A 17,730-nucleotide genomic window follows, 5' to 3' on the forward strand; every position below is an offset into this window, starting at 1 on the left:
CCTATCATTACACAAACACTGACATTTAATCTATATATTGTGATTTCCAAATTGCTAGGGAATGTATGGTTTGAATTCTAGTTAATATTGATATTTTAGCCTTTACCTCTAGGTCACCAGCATGGAATATTGGTCTGCACTGCTGCTGCTCTTACACACATTTGAGCATTGTGGTACCTTCTATGAAAACATTAGGGGGATGAAAATGGCAGCCATTTTGAGGAGGCAGAAGCAAGCTGCATGAGAGTATATGTTTTAATCTAAACATTTTTGACTGGTTTTATAGCACGATGTATAACTAAAATGTATATACTCAATGATGGAGGGCTTATAATGCATACTGTTGGTCAATAACAGGTATATATGATCCCTGAATAAGATCTAATTTATCAACAAAATTATACATTTAAGTATTAGAGCTAAAATTTATTTGTTTAATATTTTGCACTCGGGTGTTTATTCTCACTCCAACTCTATGTACCTGCAAGTTACAGTTCTTGACTATACAGTTCCCTCCTTTCCTGTACACTTACATTTACATTACATTTCCTTCTATTTATTTCCAAGGCAACTCACCTCAGTAGAATGCTTACTATAAAATCTTCGTACTCAAAGGACATTATGCTTCTTACTTTTATATTTTTTTTTATTTTTTTTTTTACATTTTTTTTTTAAATTTTTTAATTTTAATTTTTTTTTTCTAAACTTTTTTTAAAATGTATTTTCCTCAATTGTACTATGTCCATTACTTGTTTGTATTCAAACATTATATTGTTTTGTTTTTATCAAAATGTATCAATAAAAACAATTTGAAAATAAATTATGCAGCCATTTCATTATGCATCTGGGGAGATATATCAAAGTCTTCTGTTCTAAAAAGTGGTGCAAAATGTAAAAGGTTTTTCCTGGTTTCTATGGTGATTGTCCCACTTTTAAAACAGATCACTTTGACAAATCTCCCCCAATATCCAAGAAACAGAATAAACTTACTATTCTAGTTAAGATATGCCTATCCTTCCTGATGCTTGTGTGTGCATTTACATGCATGCGCTAATAGCTGATCTTTAAATCCAATTGCTTAACATTAGAGAACATTTGAACCGTGAAGTAATAATGAACTAATATTTTTTTCAAAACTGGACTGGACCAGAATTATCATTTTCTTCAGTAATACAAAAAGATTTAGCTATAAAATAAAAAGAAATGTTTTGGATGGAAAACATGAAAAAAAATTGCAATAGATTTTTCATATGCTACAAATTTGTCTTGCGTTGAAATGGATGCCATTATAATAACTCAGTAACTTAAAATTCAGATAAGGTTTCCCATGCAAGTCCTGATTACACCAATATTGAATATTCAGAATTCTGTATCGTGGATAATTTTTTTTTTAATATCCTGATTTAAATAACATCCAAATTGGAAGAGGAAAACTGAAAACAAGCCAGATACATACAATAATGATAGTTACTGCAATGATGATTTTAAGACCAATTATGCAGGGCTGCAATGATCCAAAACGATTTGCAGATGTAGATTATTTCATTAAACTGAATAATTTATAGACTTCATAGGACGATAGCAGAAGGAAGGGAAAATAAGGACAGTTCTGCTAAGTTATTAGTCTTCAAAGTTACAAATGTCTTCTGAATAATCACACTTAGACTTTAATGAATTATAGCTAGGAGTGTGTGTGTTTATGTGTTTTGAAGACATTGCCCGTCATGTATAGCTTTTGTTTTCTTATCACAATCATTTTAAAGTAATCTATGAATAAAACCTAATTAACCCTCAGCATTAAAAAAAACAAAAGATGACATGTCTGTATATGTGTGTGTTCGCATGTGTGAGTGCCTGTGTGTGTCTGCATGTATCTGTTCTTCGGAGTAAATTCCATTTTTACTTCTCTCAAAGTTACATTTTTGAGATATATTTTTAGATTATTTTGAAATAGTAATAACTATGTTACATTATTGTTGTAACTATTTTTTTGGCTTCTCTATTTAAAACTATGTTTTACAATTAAGCACACACTGTTGTACAGTTGTGGGCTGCAGAGTATACATACATAAACTTGGACATAATTATAATATTGCTTTTTAATGATAATTTTGCTGGTATTTGCCTATAATGAGATAAATCTAGAGGATTTTAAGCATAAGTAATGCTATTTAACATTGCAACTCTTATTTTGTTTAGGCAAAAAGTTATCCTACCCTGCAAGCTACAAAACAAAGTTATATAAACTAATTTGAATCTGCTTACTGAACAACAACAACCCAAATACACAACTGGAATTTGTTCTGAATTGTAACTTTTATTTTACATTAGCATACAGACAGCTTAGGGGCAACAGAATGGAAACACACTATGCCCTGAGCTATAGAGACCTCTGCTTAGAAAGATACTAAAAATGCTTACTAGAAACCAGTAACATATTTAGTTAATGTACTGAGCACACACACACAGTAGGAATATAGGCATTCAAAATAGTTGTAAATCCTGATGAAAGAACTTCTGTTTTATGTACCTTTTAAATCTACTACAATAAGTTATACAAAGTGATGGATAGTGTTTAGTAAAGGACTTGTTAGCACTGACACAGCTGAGCTACCAATGAGGTGTATGTTCCATACAGAGGGTAAAAGAACACATGATTGATTTAAAGTAGGCGTATTGTATGTGGCAGATTGACTGTTTTAAATAATTGCAATGTTTAGATTTTTTTCTTTAGCATAGTTCCTTATTGTAATTAATCTGGGATCCTACTGATTCATAATGGTGAGTATACTGAGTATGAGAAATATTATGTGCATGCATCCATCATGTTACATCCAACATTGTAGGCTGCAGAAAAGGACTACATGCTAGAGTACTTGACTCCAAACTGCTTAGTATAACATTGATGCAACACCCAGGATCCCTTAATTGTAATCTACCCAGATAATTCTATTCATGTGCACTACAGATGGTATTGGGTTTGTTATTAGAGATGCAACAGGATTTCTAAACTCCATTACCAATCTGGTGTATCCTTTCATAGCAGCAGTGCATCCATCTGTTAACGGATGTGTTCGGAACACATATGTCCTATGCCAGTATTCAAGGATTCTTCAGTAACAGTCACAGAAATAACAGTGCAAATTCAGGGTACTTTTGTTGCCTTTCAAATCACATTTCTCAATCTATGATTAGAGATCCACTATGATCAGAGATCCCCTTTTAGCCAACTTGGCTAAGCAGAGTCAGCGGAATTCTGTCAACTATGTGCAATGTTTTAAACAAGCACCTCACCCGTCAAAGTGAGCATGTTAGTTCAATGCTCTTCCAGGACAGCCCATGCACAGAGCCCTGCTGAAGAGCTCTTGCAAGGAAAAAAAAGTCCTGTGTTTTTTCTGCAAGCAAATTTAAGTGTAAATGTAAGCAAATTTAAGGACATGCTTTGGCTGTATTCGCTTGTGACTTGTCTCTGGTGTCTCCATAAGTAGGATACCAGAGCACTAAAGGTCCGAGAAAGTGAAGTGTGCATGTGTTTGGAAGCTACTTGTGGGAATGTGTGTGTAAAGAGAGCTATTGGTGCTGTGGCTTTTTATCTTAATAGGTCGGTTTCAGTTGTGTTGTATTTGTGGTGTAATATGTGTGGTTATTGGCTGTAGAGTCTGTCTAGGGGTTATATATAGTGAAACTGTGTGTATTTTGGTGCTGTAGTGCATGTATAAGCAACATACTGTGTGCATAGGTGCTGTAGTATATACATGTGTGTTTAATGGCTGTAGGAGTGTGTGTGTTTAGGGAATGTTATTTGTGTTTGTGTATAGGGGATCTAGTGTGTGTTTCAGGAATGAAGTGTGTGTACAGGTGGCACAGTGTGTGCCCAAAGGGGACCTAGTGTGTGTAGGGGATCTAGAGTGTATATAGGAGATGTTGTGTGTGTAGATGGAGCAGTGTGTTTCTATAGGGGATCTAATGTCTGTAGATATCTACCAAAAGGTCACAGGTCTACACTCAGATTTACATCCTTCCAATATTGTTAAAATCCATATGGAATTTTTTGACGTATACTGATATTGTGATGTTTGAACACAAATATCTATTAGATTAATGGAAAAAAATGTTTTATTTATATGAAGTTTTTAAGGAAAAATTTTTTATTGGAAGATACAAAAAAAAAGTTTAATGAGTAAAACAAAACGTTTAAAAACATAACAATTAAAAAATGATTTCCTCTCATGTGTCTTGGTTATAACTCTGAAAATTCTTTACTTAGGGGCATCTATTGAATTGTAGCTTTCAAAAAAGCTTTATAAAATTCACAAAAAATCCAGTCTATAAAGACAGCATAAGCCACAATAGTGGGCAAATATATGTTTCTTCACCCTCCACTGGATATCAGTGAATTAAAAAAAGAATAGCAAATTGTTAAACTTAGTTTAAAATTGCCAAACTGTGGCTATAGATTATATGGAAACTATTATTTTAAATCAGCACATTCTGATAAAATTTTACAATCTCAGATTTGAATTAAAACATTTATGACTAAATTGCATGTCCATAAAGCTTTCAAACTGGAATGAACTATTCCACATTACATTATTCTTTAGCTCTAAAAGTACCTTTTATTTTGACTCTTTATGACTTCTGACTAGAACATGGTGTATGAGAAGATTGAGAATGGACAAAAAACAAAAGTGAGATTCCACCAGCAAGTCACTTAAATGAAAAATCAACTGAATGTGAAAAATGCCCTTATTGCATGAAGTAATATTGGGATTTATCAAACAAAAACAAGCCCTTTGTTAATTTGCCAGTGACATCCAGCAATTTAGGATCAAGCTTTTTACAGCATTGTTTAGCATCAGTGCAAAATATAATGCTTAAAATCAGCAAGTCATTTTTTTTTAATTTATTTTTTTAGCACTTTGAATACACAGTTTTAATGAACAAGAAGATAATGTAAAAGTTGGGACAAAGACTTGCTATTTTAATGTCTCAGTTTGAAGTCAGCAATTTGGTACAAGCCATGAAGCACTATAGTATATATTAACAGGTTGGCTGCATGCCACAATATTAAGGATAACAAAATATTCTGAAACAGCTGATTTCAGACTACTCAAATGGCTATTGATTAGGATTCTCTTACTTAAAAGAACACTGTCACCATTTTAATATAATTTTTATGATATCTTTATTTTATACTTCATGTGTATTAAACGTTTTTAACAAATCATTTGCTTACGTTTCTAGCTCCCTCTTTCTGGTTGCCATCTTTATGCACCTTGGGTCGGATAGCTAGTTTTCTGACCAAATACGCACTTTTTCGCAACTGTCCATTGCTTTTCAAAATTACCTGACAGAAAATGCCTTAGGCAGAAACAGGATCCAATTTGCACCAGGTTCTAATTCCTAGACATGCCTCTCCTAAATCTAACATATTATTGCTAATCCAGTAGTTGATTCAGCAGCAAGTTAGGAAGCAATGTAGGATATTGTTTCTTAACTCATACATATTTTGGCACATCATTCACCTGTAAGTTAATGGCCTAAAAAAGGTCAAGTACTGTTAATGCCTGTCATAACAACTGCTTTTTATTTTCATTTTTTATTTTTTATTTTAATTGTGCACAGATTATAATTGAATGAGATTTGCAATCAAGGGTACATTTTATTATGTCCCAGTATTGCTTATCTGTTTAGGACTAACTCAAAGTATGTTAAACATGCAATGAATGGAAAGGAAAAGGGAATTTGGTGGACGAAGGGGAGGTGAGAACCCTCTGGGGGCAATTTGGTTCTTAGGCACATGGTCAGTTTCATTGGCAAGGACATTTAATTAAGTTAAATACTGTATGACACTATGTGTTAATGTATTTGTTGATTTATGGGTTATTTATGTATTTATTCTTTGTTATATTAATGGAAATTATAACATTTTGATAAAATTATGAATGTGTTTTTCAGTATTTAAGTTATAATAAATGCTTTTGCCTGTTTCATCCAAATACAGTGTCTGTCATTGTTGGGGTGGGGGTATTTGGGGCAGGTTCTGCTCTTTTCATCTTGCTTCCCAGTTCCCACTATGTACAGAAAGACCAAACGGTAAACCTCAGCTTTCAGAGTTCAACAAAAGTTTTGAATTTACATACAGGTTGTTCACCCCAAGTATGTAGTATTTTAGTTGAAGGGCTGGCAATTCATTCTGCAGACTACAGAACAGTAATAAAAAAAACAAACAAACAAACAAACAACAACAAAAAAAGACTTTAGCTATGTAGTACAGCAAAGTACCTTACTATCCTCCAGCTGCAAAGTTATTTATTTAATTTAATGAAGAAGTTATTCGTAGATCCATAAATAAACCGCATCACTTATTTATGCTGGTTTTAACTCACTTCTGGTAAAGGGATGGTTATTATTTTTATTTTTACGTTTAGTTAACATGCGCAATTGTACAGAATTGCAGCAATTCCCATGTGGTCCTATTTCATTTACAGCATACACATTTTATATTATGAGACTGCTACAGGTTCACTTTTCTGTATCATTAAAATGTCTGGAGCTATTTCCCATGTAAGAATAGTTTAATGCCGGTACAGCCAAAGGCTTTCTTCGTATTATTTATTGGCAGCTACAGAGTAAATAAATTCCTTTCCATTGAAAATTGCATTGTGGTAATGTGCAGCCACCCCATGCTTATTCATTGCTATGCAAACTGACAGACTGGGAAGATCAACATCAAAGAAACGCTATTTTTAGTTCACCCTGGGGCTAAAACACCTATAGATTTTGTCTATCATAAATGTCACCAAGTCTGTTGAGAATTAATAAGGGCTGTCCTTCATACAAACACACACTACTAAGAATATCTGTATGACCTTTTAAGTCTGCAAAATGGAGTCCAATATATTAAACCATAAACAGCAAGAAACACAACATACATGGATACCACTAAATTGTACTAAGCCACATGCAATAGGGGTTTTTATTTGCTAAAAACTTATCTTGAGAACCTAAACTGGGTCTTAAAATGTAGGGAAAATGAAATAGGTGTAACGAGTATAATTGACTGTCTAAAAAGTTTCTTTGACTAGGAATTTTATCAGGAGCACACATGGCGTGACATTAGCTTTAACAATTTTTCTTAAAACTTTTTCTTCGAGTAAATATATGTTTAACCTCATCATTACCACTTGTTTTTATAAAAAAAACATGGGTAACATTCATTTGAAAGATGAATTGATAGCACCTACTCCTCAGGGTGAAAAGGGTTTCTCCATCATGCTTACTTCATTTCCTAGTTGCCACAACCCGGACACACCCGATGAGGCCTTACCCTACATTTCCAGCAACTGCTCCCTTCCTGGCCTTGGTATATTGAAGACCCTGCCCTTAGTTTTATGTCTAACCCTTACTATAACTTGTCCTCCTCCACTTTTTCCTCTTGCCAGATGGACAATTTTACTAGAAACTCCCAAAGTCTTCATTGTCTCTCAAACAACTTCTGTCCAGATTGTTGAGGTGTAACAGACGTGGACCTCTCAGTCAATCCTGAAACTCATGGTTATCATAGATATTTTTATATAGATAATGAACAGTTACATTTATAATGTGGAGAAAATATAGGTTACAATAGCATCACGATAGGTTCTCTACAGAGGTAAACTTTATAGTGTAAGCAGGTCTGTGTTAAAACAGGGAACAGCAAAAGCAACAGGAAGTCTAAAGCATTTGATTTTCAAAGCTATGTTTTATTCTACAGACTGCCTTTCAAAATGAAGAACAGACACATTTAGCTTCATGAAATTGCATGCGGCTCTTTTTAACAGTTCAATCTTTCGGAGAATTTGAAATTTCCAACTTCTGCCCTTACATGTCTAATATAATTAAAGGGGACATTTACTTTATCCAAAGGCAATTTAGAAATATTCTACTCTAATATTTCAGACCATGAAACAAAGGAAACAGCTCATTGCCCTAGGTGTTCTTTTCCACGAAAGGAATCTCACCTTTTAAGTTATGAACACAAAGTTACCTAAGATTACTTAAGGGAATACCGTCATTGTTAAGGGAGAATCGGAGAAAAAAAATGAGTACACACCGCAACAAGTAAAGAAATGTTGTCCTAATTTCAGTTTAAACGTTTACTGATTTTATTATCCCCTAGTGAACAAGCACAAAATATCATATCTGTTATGGTATGAAAGAATTAACTTTTCTGTGAATCGGACTCTCATTTAAATGAATTATCTTTTATGTCGGTTACTGCCAACAAGCATGTTTCAAGCAACCATCGTGATTTGAAGGTGCTTAATGGTACAATGCGATATAAAAATAAGTAAAATCATTCATTTTAATAGCGTTTAGTGGAAAATATTGTATTGATAGGCAGTGATATTATTGTAGCTTCATTTTCCATTTATCAGGGTTTCAAGAACGTTAGTGGCAGAAGAGGATGTTTCAAAAAAGTTAAACAAATTAAAGTTGCTAAAATTCAAATGTTCATCTAAATGACCAAACTCACAGAAAATGTCCTAATTTGACCCAAACATGGCACGGTATTTGCCAAGGATAGTTTAGATGCCATTTTGGATGCAAAAAAATAGATCAAAATGTATACATTACATATAATGTTTATGAATGCAAACAGTTATCAATCTTCTGATTATCAATCTGATAATAAGGAAACAAAAAAATATCTTGACCTCCATCACTGGAAATACTATATGTGAGCTTATGCCTTATCTTATCTATCTTATCTAAAAACCCCTTGTAACATGGTTTTATACCTATTGAGGTGTAAATAGGGATCCTTAAAAAAACAAAAATCATAGGCAGCTTCAACTGACAATAACATTTAATAAAATATATAAAATAAATAGATTATTAGAGCCAGAATGGCTTTCTAAAAAATTGAGCTTCGAGTTTGAACCCCTAAAAGTTAACAGGGGTTCCGGCGACCCCTGTTTGATTTCTGAGCTATTCAGTCCTATAATCACATTTCTTGTGAAACACGATACATAATCATGGTCTCAACTGATATAACTTAACTTTCTGTAGAAATACACCCATTTACCAAACATGCAACTACAAAGGAGATTCAAATAATGATATTCTGTTCAATAACACTTTACATTAGTAATTTTGTATGAAAAATAAATTAAAGCTTAAAAGGGACTCTGCCAGGCATAACACGATAACGTTCCATTTTAATCTGCAAATTATTAATTTATTTCCATATTGTGTTAGCCAGAAAGCTGGGAAAGATGTATAGAACTACAGAAATAATAAAAATAAACTGGTCTGAGTTTAGCTGTAGAAATTGTTGCAAAGATATTCCACATGTAATTGTGCTGTACCCGTCTGATCTGCCTATGAATGCTTTACGTTTGTAACCAATCTGAGAAGATGCTGGCTCATGTGAGGGCATGCATGCAAATCCATGTTAGCACCTGTTCATCTAGCAATAAAACTAGTTTTTCTACAACAACAAAAAATCTCCCTTCAATGAAAGGAAATGTTAGCATAGGTATGCATGTTCATAAATGTTCTTAGCCTAACCCTGGATATTTGTGATAACCCTCACAATGTAGTTATTCACTAACCTCGTTTTTTTTTTTTTAAACTGCAGTCAAACTAGAAAATAGGTGAATTGGCTGTTCTATTGTGATTCTCATTCATTTAGTAACTAACCCTGATTTTGCTGAAAACAAAAAGCAAATATCTTCAGTCAAAAAGGAAATGAAAGTCGTGGCACACAGGACACAGTCTACTTGTGATGCTCAAACTGATTTACATTTATATTCACACATTATAATTCACTCTCAATGTACTAGTGCATGCATTTTCTTTTCAGACTACTTTCTTCTCCTTAATCAATTCAAAACTCTCTCACTTCCAACCATTACAACTGCTGATATTCCCAGCCTGCATTAAAAAAATAAATAAAACAAATTTAAAAATCAAAATTCATGTACGTTTACTTGCATTTTATAAGAATATTTAATATTTATTCCAGGTGAATAATTATTTGGTGTCTAGTCTTTAATTTACTTTGTGGTGCCTTCTAAATAATTGCCATTAGGGACTGTCACTGCTTAGGTAATATATATATATATATATATATATATATATATATCCACATACATTTATTATTGAGCTGCACAGTGCCTCTTGTTAATATAGGCAAGTAAGTGCCATAAAGCTACATTCATAGGAAAGTCAATGAATTATTTCACAAGACACTCAAATAAATGACATTAGTTATTTCACATAGTATTTGCTTGGCTGTATGATGAGATCCTTTTAAATAAATGTTTGTTATAATGGCAGAGGAATGCACACTATACACAGGCTGTTTTCAAAGGATACTGTTGGAAACCTGGATTTCTCAAATAACACAAAAGCGAGCAGAACAAAGATCTAGTGAAACCTGCAAAAATCAGCAGATAGAATGCTTTTTATACTGACACTAAGCCTTCGCTGTGACAGAGGCTCTGTTAAGCTATAACTTTTTATTATTAATAGAAAAAGAGTTCCGGCCTGGTGTTTGCTATCTTCTTCCATTGAAATACAAATCTGAAGAGACCAAAGTGACATAGTTTTTCCAACAAAGCCACACATCTTCAAGATCCAGTGCTTTGTTATCCAAAAAGTAAGTTTAAAGCTACAATTGATGAAATCCAACTGCAGCTTAACTCACTGTCAAAACCAACCAAGACTGGTTTATGCCCGCCGCTTGCTATGAAATAATGGACTATAGTATTATGAAAACTTGCATATCACAATTGTCCTGCTAAAGCAGGGTAGACCCAAATTGGAACCTACAGCTTTCGCTTAAATGAACACCAAATTAATGACATTAAAATATTGACTGATTTCCATTAATGCTTTCTTAGATGTAAAATCAGAATGAGCCATTCATAGGTGGCAATATTATTTACATAAAAAATTTACTTTGATATTGGGAATTTTGCCTGATCTTGTCAAGAGCTTGTTTGACTCGCAGTACAACCTGAATGCCACAGGATATCTCTTCACATTAAACCATAAAAAGCTAATTTTTATTGAAATACAAAAGACAGGGCTGTGATAGGTCACAGATCACATGAAAACTCATGTACGGAGAATGCAAATTGACACACCACCATTAAAAACACAGCCTAAAAAGAACTAAGTCCACTAGAGAATTAAGGAAGGTAGGGTATATATCATAAAGTCTAAAATATAGCTTGAGGCACGCGCCAGACACTTTTGTTTAAGTTAACCAGCTATTTTCATGTTTTCATATAATAACATTCAAAACCATTCTATATCGATTTATTCCAGCCTGTTAGAAGACCATTAGTCATCTACCTTCATCATTTCTTACTTTAACTCAACAGAACACAATCTCATAAAATAAAGTTATCATGCAAGTGTATCGTCTTACAAAATATTTGCACATCTGTTTTTAAGCCTAAAGTTGTCTGTTTGAAGATGTCACGAGACGTGCATATCCATTTCATGAACATTGCAGCTAGACTTGCATGTTGAATAAATGCAGAATATTGTGGAGGAAAAAAAAAAGGAATAAAATAACAATTGTAAAAAAAAAAAATATGGAATGAAAAAAAAATAGTAGTAGCATGCATCGAAGATCTGAAGTTTTTCAACGCGTGAAACAAAGATTAAAGATTAGAAAGTCAGGGTTATAGAAAAAAAAATCTGATTTTTACCATTGAGTTTTCTAGATATAGGAAACTCTAGATGGATTTTTGCCATTGTTGTGGAAAGAATGAAAATTGTGTAGGGATGAAATAACAGACTAAGATGACGTCGTTGGTTGGAATCCAAAACAGAAAAGCAGAATTACGTGCAGCCATGTCCACCAAAGAAACTCAAAATTATATAGAACAGTGGGAGGAAAAAAAAGAAAAAATAGGACAACTACAATGGAAGTGGTGACATCAATGGATTTAAGAAGCCCAAAATCATGCTTTCTGAATGGTATTAAAATAATAAGGCAATTGGCGACACAAATGTTTTCTTTGAACATCCTGCCAGAATGTTCTTTGTGACATACAGAAAACACGTCTCACCCGGGCTTGTTAGCGCTCCCAGTGCACTAGTCGTTGTAGAGAGAGGATTTGCATTGGTGGTGGTAGCTGAGGTTTGGGCTGCGGCTGCTGCAGCTGCTAAAGTAGCCAAATTCTGTAATTGCAAAGCATTCATGCCTGTGTAGGAGACAAAACACATCTTCAGCCACAATGTCACAAAAAGAGTTAATTTGGTCGGTGAACAGATTTTTTTTTTTTTCATTCCAGGATTTTTGCTTTATGCAATGAGATGAATGGCAGATTTAGGTAAACCGTATGGAAAATATGTATGGTCGAGTTTTGAAAAAGTGATGAAGGATTTAATCTTGTCAATAAAGTAGCAGTTGTTAGAATAAAAAATATATCATTTGTCTTAGACACAGCGGATAATGAGGGAATCATGCGCGATGACCAAAAAAATAAAGGCAGTCAATTTAATTAAAATAATTCCGTGATATGAAGGCAGAAAACAGTATGATAAAGAAATATTCCTAATCAAGATAAAACAATATGGCTCCGCAACGGACAATGCAGCAAACACAAATTATGAAATTATAGAAAGCCTACTTTACGAACTAAGCTTTATGTTTTGGCTTTTTTCAGGATATGGAAACAACTGTCTCTCATATATTGGATTGTCATTATAATTTGTCTGTGCTTGTAATTGAGAACATGTTTCTCCAAAATAAATATATAAATAAATAATATAAATTTGTAAAACTTCAAGTGTCATTGTTACATTACGCCCCACAAAAGTAGATAAGAGTTGTCGTGTTTTTTTTTGTTTTTTTTACAAGAGTAACTGTAATGACAAGAAACAAGACACACCGCAAGGGTTAACAACTGCCCGGGCTGTATCCAAATGGTATGCACATCCAAGTGTGTGGTTTAGTAAATGCTATATAATAATACAATTTTAAAAAAGCAACAATGAACATAAAATGAAGTTACACAAAGAAAACAGATTTTTTTTTTCCTAAAAATCAATTAGTAAATGGTCACACTTCTCTAAATAAATACATTTAGAGTCTGGTTAGCGTGCAGCACAAAAAGCCAATCTTCTGCATGTTTTGAGAAAAAAAATATGGATTTTATTCTTGAGTGCATTATAAATCCAATGTTATTATTGCCAGTAGAATGTATTAAAATAACTGTGTAGATTTTTTTTAATCATGGGCATAAAGTAAAATTATGCTTTCTTTATGGAAAATAATATATTTAGGATGCTTTTTTTATGGAAAATAATATACTTGGCAATAGTAGTGCTGCTTTAGCCCCTCGGTTTTTCTGTCTCTATGTACTCCCAATGTTCTGGAAAAGGATTTTTCATCTTCAGTTATTGAATTTCTTTAACAGGGTGGTGAGTGTTTTTTGCAAACTATTAAAGGGACACTGTACACACTAAGTCATATGATCTCATTGAATTCATTGTAGTGCGTGGAGTCGTCTTGAATCCCTCCCCCTCATTCACTTTGAAACGATTTTCAAGCAGATTAATACCAAATAAGGGTCTCTGGCCAGCCACGGCCTGGCCCCTACAGAAAGTATGGCTAAGCAAGAGATTGCATGCTTTATTTTAGTCCTACTCATTCATACCAGCAGTTGGAACAGTGATAGGCTGAAAGCAGTTAGGTTTCAACCAATCACAGCTGCCCATTTCTCCAAAGGCAAAGGTCTACTCATTAGCACGGGCTTCGATGTGGGGATAGGCTGCTAGAGACTGTAGTTTAGCATTGTAATATTAGGAGTTGTTTAACACTAAATCGAAGGATCGCACCTGGGGACTCCAAGCACTATAACTACTTCAATGAGTTTGAGCATTTGCAGTGCTTACAGCATCTCTTTCATAACTCCAGGTACAAATGAAATGTGGTTTCATAAAGAGAAACCCTGTTAAGGTAAGTTATTGTTTTAAGATGCTAGTTTTAACTTGTTAAATAAGAGTATATAACCTATTTTCACATTAGGTTCACAAATGCTGTTATTTTTCCTTTGACTTAGTATAATGATTAAGGAAGGAATATAGTGGATGGATACTGAAGTTTGTCCAGATAGCTAGCAGATATATAAGTAATACAAGAGTTGTAGTAAAATATATGTAGCTTTGTCAGCTAATAAACAGAAAGTTCTAATCGTGGATAAGGGGTTACTGATTTGAAATGTAGAATATATAACAACAGACATAAAACATATCAACTTGTTTTATGTTCTATATCCTTTATTTAAAAAGCCCGATAATGGGGGCGGGGCCTGACCTCGAAGCAGAAAGGACACAAATCATAGCAGCTCCTGCTAAATACAGCAATTATAGCGAATTTTAAGGGCCACAACGGCTAATAAGCAAGACAGAAAGGCTACCCAGAGTGTGGGGACATTGGGGTGCACAGGTAGACACCAAACAAACGATGAACAAAACCCCATACACCCAGCACAATGGTGAGGCCTACAAGCATGGCGGGCGCAGGAGGGACGGCTGCTTTCCTGCAGCCACGACCGACCAAGAATCAGACCTTGGGCCCTTGTTCCCCCCCCTCTGGACCGGCGGGGGTCATCCCGGTCTACCCCCTCATGATACCCCTACAAAGCGGTGGACAAACGACCATGATACAGAAGACCCGCACCTACCATCACAAGGGCCTCCAAAATGGCGGAATCCGTCCATACAGCCTACTCACAAGATGTGTGGCTGACAACAGAGCTCCGGCTAAACCTCATCTTTTCCTCCTTCTGGAAGCAATTGAAGGCTCGCATGCGGACTCCAAAACACAAGCCACTGACGGCATGCACTGCACCACGAGGTACCCGACGGAGTGAAGCAGAAGCTCCCCCTAACCCTGTACCCGCAACAGTCCATATCGGGCAAGGGACCACCTCGGGACCACACCTGAGCACCAGGGTGGGCAGCAACAAAACAGGGCCTGGAGCCCTGGGGATACCCAAGAGAGGACCCCCACGGCAGCCTCATCGAAGACCTGTACCGAGACTCAAGCCTCAATGGGGCAAGACCGGTCCGACACAGCGAATGAAACGGAAGGGCACAAAACTCAGAGAGGAGAACGCGCTGAGAACGCACACAGGGAGCTGTCACAGCCCAAGACAGGTGAACCCAGCCCAGCACACATATTGGAAGGAACTATACTCACCAGCCAACACACCCCCACATGGCTCAGGGGCTCTAAGCCGCCTCGCACCGGGGGGACTACACAAGCTGCAACTATCAACACTGTGGACATGCATCCAGCCCCGACTAGGCATCGGCTGACCCCAACGGGACTTGGAATCCAAGTCAGGCATAATGCCCATCGTCACTCAGTTTCCTATGCCCCAACTGAATTTCCACGTATGTCGGCTGGCATCTCTATTTTATGTATGACTTTGTTTTTTGGACTGCTCGCACAGGGGATCACAGGGGGGGTATTATCCGTAGTCCATCGATTAAACACTAAGTATACCTATGCCTAGACTAGCCCATGTTCAAGTGAGTATTTTACTCTTACGTTATGTTGTTTTTATTTTATTGCAATCTTATCAATATGCTGTTTAGCAGTTAGGCTTCCAGTGTTATAATTAATCTCTTCCCCACAAGCACTGCTAGAGCACTATTACAGTTTTGATCACAGAATGATTGCATTTGTCATGTTTCACCACTGTCACTATGTCACTCCTCTGAATAATCTTCTCTAACATGACCACACGTTTTACCAGCATGAATACTCTAATGTTAAAAGCAAATCTTTAAAAAAAATAAAATAAAAAAAGTGCTGTGAAGCTGACATATATTATGTACGCTATTAGATAATCTTTTGCGATGCCCAGCACAATATCTCTGTTAATGTGTATATCCTGCAAAGCACTACAAAAATAAAGAATTAAAAAAAAAAAAAAAAAAACGATAATGGAGCTCTACTGTCCCTGACTACCTTCACTCAGTTGGTTATAACTACAACGGTTGCCAAAAAAAGTTTCAGATATAAGACTGCCCAAAAAGAAAGCAATCCATCCCCTTGTCTGTACATGTGTGTGTGCTTGTCCTATACATGCTATGTGTCTCAACTACATTTTGCAGCTTTTTAGAACTTACTTTCATACAAGGAAAACTAGTTCTGTGGCCTCTATTACTTTGCACAATGGTCTAGAGTGGCCCAGGGGTTTCAGCCACTTCCTTTTCTAGCGAGCTCAGCACAAAGATTTCAATTCTTGGAGATTTGCAACTAATTCGGATGAAGATTTTTTTTTTGTATTTTATTTATTTTAGCGTTTTGTAATATATATGTGGTATATAATATATTAAAATGGGGATCAAAACAATCACAACATTTATTTATAATCTTGATCTTGATAAAGACCCAGGAGGGTCGAAACGTAGATTGTTTATTTCAATACACTTTTAAAAAAATCCCTGAGGAGTGCTCCATTAAAGCTTGGTTTATATATGCTCTGGAGGCCCCCAGGTAATCTTTGTTCCAAAAAAATGTTTTGTTTATGGTGAGTGCCAGAGCTTTGACTATATATATATATATATATATATATATATATATATATATATATATATATATTCTATTTACTGTACGTGGATGTTACCCCTTTTCTTTCTCTCCTCCAGGCTATACATACATTATTGCAACACTTATTTGCCCTTGAAATTACATGTCTGTGTACTATATTCCAGATCCAAGCATCCATCACATCAGAACTGGGCAGAAAAAGAGCTAACATGAAAGAAACACTGTAAAATGTAATACACTAAGCTAAAAACAAACAAAATTTTTATAACTACATCTAATATAATTAAGTGGGTCCTTTGTAGTATATAGAACAATATAGTTACGTTGCATAGGTTAACACAGGGCAGAGACTGTAAAAACAAGTACTTTAATAATCTCACAGCAAAGCCTGTTGTTCTGTAAAATATATCTTTTATAATCCAGGTGAAATGCAATTTTATTCCGTATATACGGAAATAGGACACGCAAAATGAGAAATAGAAAGTAATGCTGTAAGTCATATTTTAATTTCCAATAATATAGTAATTATTCACTTTTATTCACTGATATTTTGTTTTCCACACATTTTGTAACTGCTGAATTATGCCTAATAGCATTTATGCTCAGCATTAAACACAGTGTGTTAAAGTATATATAAAGGGAGCGTTAATTGTATGCAGTCCATAAATCCATTCAGCATATAGTGAACTAAATCATCTCTATAGTTATAGTTATGATAAATGCAATGTTTACATTTATAAGCATAATATATTGTAGCAGTTTGATTTCTGCAAGTGATCGTTTTCTTATCCAATGATATATTAATTCTGTATTTGTTAATAAATTGTGAACAGTACAAATCTTTCCCCTAATTCACCCCAATATGCGTTACCTGGCATCACATAGTTGTATTTAATCTTTATAGGAGACAAACAATGATGTCATGACAGTTTTAAGAAAACTTAAGTGAGGCCAATTTGAGTTCAGAGCAAGGAGCACATATTGTGCTTTCTCTGCTAGTGGATCATATCGTACATATGGCATATAGAAATTCAACACATGGTAAATATATTGATGATAGCACATGACAACGCCACTAGATATTAATTATCAAAATAATTTTATTCAATTTAATATCTAATGTAGATACAAGAAATACATATTTTACTGATATC

At 34.8% G+C, this 17,730-nt stretch overlaps 1 protein-coding gene across 29 annotated transcripts in view; it reads right to left on the reverse strand.

Moving 5' to 3' along the window:
• Positions 1–17,730, reverse strand: part of CELF2 (CUGBP Elav-like family member 2) — a 395,195-nt gene that overhangs the window by 37,496 nt on the left and 339,969 nt on the right. For 24 of the 29 annotated variants that reach the window (XM_063448243.1, XM_063448239.1, XM_063448242.1 and 21 more), the window contains one exon: positions 12,075–12,209. The exons of the other annotated variants lie outside the window; for them this stretch is intronic. In XM_063448243.1, coding sequence (XP_063304313.1) covers positions 12,075–12,209 — 135 coding nt within the window. The remainder of the gene's footprint in view (positions 1–12,074; positions 12,210–17,730) is intronic. 29 annotated transcript variants of the gene reach the window in all.

Source organism: Pelobates fuscus, chromosome 3 (assembly GCF_036172605.1).
Source record: "Pelobates fuscus isolate aPelFus1 chromosome 3, aPelFus1.pri, whole genome shotgun sequence".
NCBI lineage: Eukaryota > Metazoa > Chordata > Amphibia > Anura > Pelobatidae > Pelobates > Pelobates fuscus.